At 64.6% G+C, this 3737-nt stretch overlaps 1 protein-coding gene across 1 annotated transcript in view; it reads left to right on the forward strand.

Moving 5' to 3' along the window:
- Positions 1–3737, forward strand: part of PLEKHG5 (pleckstrin homology and RhoGEF domain containing G5) — a 24598-nt gene that overhangs the window by 20350 nt on the left and 511 nt on the right. The window contains 8 exon segments of the mRNA XM_077763871.1: positions 296–440; positions 443–579; positions 671–808; positions 977–1096; positions 1758–1890; positions 1931–2046; positions 2128–2303; positions 3014–3343. Of these exon segments, the coding sequence (XP_077619997.1) occupies positions 296–440; positions 443–579; positions 671–808; positions 977–1096; positions 1758–1890; positions 1931–2046; positions 2128–2303; positions 3014–3343 (1295 nt within the window).

The following is a 3737-nucleotide window of genomic DNA, read 5'->3' on the forward strand; positions in this document are numbered from 1 at the left end:
CGGCAGAGCTGGGGCGCCCCCCCCGCCTGCCCACCACCCCAGCCTCCCCCGACCCTGGCCCCACACGACCCCTAGTGGTGGAGGCAAGGAATTCCGAGTCGGTCGCCCGGGTTTGAAGCCCACCTGGCCATCTGCCCTTCCTACCTGGCGGAAGATCATTTTGGAAACGGGTGATGCACTCGCCACCCCCTGGGGTGGTTGCGGAAGTGCAGTAAGAGAGGGCCTGTGAGGCTCCCGGCGCAGGGCCTGGCCGCGGAGAGCGCGCGGTAACCGTGCCTGTTCCGTCCCGCGCCAGTTCGGCTCCCTCTTCAAGCCCTACATCCGATACTGCATGGAGGAGGAGGGCTGCATGGAGTACATGCGCGGCCTGCTGCGCGACAACGACCTCTTCCGGGCCTACGTCACGGTGAGGGGTGGCCGGGATGCAGGTCGGTGGGCCCACCNCAGCAGTGCCAGCGGCTGAAGCTGAGCGACATGCTGGCCAAGCCCCACCAGCGGCTCACCAAGTACCCGCTGCTGCTCAAGTCCGTGCTGAGGAAGACCGACGAGCCGCGCGCCAAGGAGGCCGTCGTCACCATGGTAACCGGGGCGGCGGGTGGGGTCCCTCCGCAGCTCCGCTCGCTGGGGCTCGCAGACCCTGGCCCTGAACCCTCCGTCGCCTGCCCCGCAGATCGACTCCGTGGAGCGCTTCATCCACCACGTGAACGCGTGCATGCGGCAGCGGCAAGAGCGGCAGCGGCTGGCGGCCGTGGGGAGCCGCATCGACGCCTACGAGGTGGTGGAGGGCAGCAACGACGAGGTGGACAAGGTGGGAGGCCGTCTGTGCGGGGACCCCTGGCGCTGCCCGAATGGGGGAGGGGCCCACCTGGCAGACAGGCACCTACGCTGGGAACCTTCCGTGCGGACTCCCAGCGAGAAGGGGAGTCGGACCCTGACCTCCCTACACCTGCCCCCTCCCCCCGCCCTCAATCACCAGCTCCTGAAGGAATTTCTGCATCTGGACCTGACAGCACCCATCCCTGGCGCCTCCCCGGAGGAGACTCGGCAGCTGCTGCTGGAGGGGAGCCTGAGGATGAAGGAGGGGAAGGACAGCAAGGTGAGTCCAGGGGCTGCCCCAGGCCCCAGGGCCCCTTCCCCATTCCCCTTTGCCCTGTGCGTTTGGACCACCTATCCTGGGCACCTTCTGGGCCCTAGTGAGTGGTTCTCAGCTGCTCTGGCAGTGGGTGGCAATTCAGGAAGGAGTGATTTTGGTCTCATGAGGACTGAGGATCTGCCTGCCATTTACTCTTTACAGATAGGGCAGCAGTGCTGCTGCCGGGTGAGTTCCTGGTGGGAGGGAGGGGACCCATTCCAGGAGCAGGCCAGGAAGAACCCAGAGCCTTGCTCCTGAGCCGTTAATCCCAGGTGCTTACCCCAGAGCCTGCAGATTGTGGTTTTCAAGTCACTTCCCTCTTTCTCTTTAACGTAAACCCTTAACTGAAATAAATGACAAGCGCGTAGCTCCATGAAAATGCACGTATGTAGCTCCAACTTGCCCTTCATTTTAATTTTATTCCCAGGTTCGTGGGGGGCAGGGAGCAGGGAGGGTGTTTGACAAAATCTGAGGGCCCCATGACGTCCCCAAAGTGCAGGCAGGAAGGGCTTGTGTGGGGCCCCACCCGGGAGAGGGTGTCACAGCAGACAGGCTTCCGGCCTGAGACCCTGGCCCTGATGCCTGGCCCTGGCCGGCTCCCCTTGCCCCCCACCCCCCACCCCAGATGGACGTGTACTGCTTCCTCTTTACGGACCTGCTCTTGGTGACCAAGGCAGTGAAGAAGGCCGAGAGGACCAAGGTCATCCGGCCACCACTGCTAGTGGACAAGATTGTGTGCCGGGAGCTCCGAGACCCTGGTGAGGGGGNCTGACGCTGATGGGAGCCCCTCCTCACCAGGCTCCTTTCTCCTTATCCACCTGAACGAGCTGCACAGCGCCGTGGGGGCCTACACGTTCCAGGCCAGCGGCCAGGCCTTGTGCCGTGGCTGGCTGGACGCCATTTACAACGCCCAGGTGAGAGCCGAGTGGTGGGCAGGTGGGTGGCCAGGGGGTCGCGTGGGGGCTGCTGCTCACCACCCCCTCCCCCCCCTGCAGAACCAGCTGCAGCAGCTGCGCGCCCAGGAGCACCCAGGCAGCCAGCAGCACCTGCAGAGCCTGGAAGAGGAGGAGGATGACGAGGACGAGGAGGAAGGCGGGGAGAGCAGCACTTCCGCCGCCAGCTCCCCCACCATCCTGCGCAAGAGCAGCAACAGTCTCAGCTCCCAGCACTGGTACGCGCGCCGGGGCCGCTCGCGGGCCAGGGCAGCGCAGGGGCTCCGGCCCAGCACTCCTGACTCCAGGGCCGCTGACGCTGGGCACAGGCCCGGGCACCCCCCCCCCCCCAATGGCTTCACGCTGTGGCCACAGTGTGCAGGGGAGGGTCCTGTCTCCCACCAGAGTCCAGGCAGGGGCGGCAAACGGTTTTCACCTTGAGTGCCGACCCTGATCCTCCTGTGCTAGCTGGGTGGAGCGGAGCCGAAGGTTCTTTCTTTTTCAATGTTTGTTTATTTTTGAGAGAGAGAGAGCACACATGCGCTCAGGGGACAGGCAGAGAGAGCCCGAGACAGAGAATCCCAGGCAGGCTCCGCACTGCCAGCGCAGAGCCTGACGCAGGGCTCAAACTCTCGAATCGTGAGATCATGACCTGAGCTGAGATCAAGAGTCAGACGCTCACCCGAAGCCCCCCGGGCCCTCCTGAGCTGAGGATTCTTCCACTGTGTCCAGCTGGAGGGAGGAGCGTAGTGGTGACAGACACCATTGTGGGTGTCTATGCTGTGGGCACAGGGTTGGGAGATCTGGGTCACAGGCCACATGCGTGCGTGTCTGAGCCTCAGGCTCCAGGAGGGCAGAGGCTGTGGCCCTCCGCGTTGCTGAGCACCGGCTGTGCCAGGCCATCTAGGCCTCCTGGGGCTGGGCTGACTCTCTCCTTCCGGCCCCACAGTGCCTCAGACGGCTCCACGGAGACCCTGGCCATGGTCGTGGTGGAGCCTGGGGAGCCGCTGTCCTCTCCCGAGTTTGAGGGTGGCCCCTTCAGCTCCCAGTCGGACGAGACCTCTCTCAGCACCACTGCCTCGTCGGTCACACCCACCAGTGAGCTGCTGCCCCTGGGCCCCGTGGATGGCCGCTCCTGCTCTGTGGACTCCGCCTACGGCACCCTCTCCCCCACCTCCCTGCAAGACTTTGTGGCCCCGGCCCCTGTGGCGGAGCCAGCGCCCCGGCCCCCAGTGTCCCCACAAGCCCCCCCGCCCCCACTGCTCCTCTCCACAAGCCCTGGGAAGACTGTCCCCTCCGTGACGGAGGAAGCCACCACGGTCAGGACCGGCTCTCTGGGCGTCCCAGGAAGAGCAGTTTTGCACGTGTTTGTTGTCACAAGACAGGCTCAAAGCTCTTCGGGCAGGAGCCCCATTCTGGGGGTCCTCCACGCCCTGAGCGTGGCCCCCGGCTCACATGGGCACTCAGGTGGACACAGGTCAAGGGACAGGGACCTGAAGCAGAGACCACAGCTGCCCAGAGTCACGTCCTGTCCAAAGCCTCAGGTATGCCACCAAACACACAGTTTAGACTGGGCGGGGAACAGCCAGCAAGTTCCTTAATGTATCAGTGCCTCAGTTTCCTCTTCTGAAGGACAGGCAGTCACAATCAGGTCTACTTCACAGGGCTGGCCC

This window comes from Crocuta crocuta, unplaced genomic scaffold (assembly GCF_008692635.1).
Source record: "Crocuta crocuta isolate KB4526 unplaced genomic scaffold, BGI_CrCroc_1.0 scaffold13, whole genome shotgun sequence".
In the NCBI taxonomy this organism is placed as follows: Eukaryota; Metazoa; Chordata; class Mammalia; order Carnivora; family Hyaenidae; genus Crocuta; species Crocuta crocuta.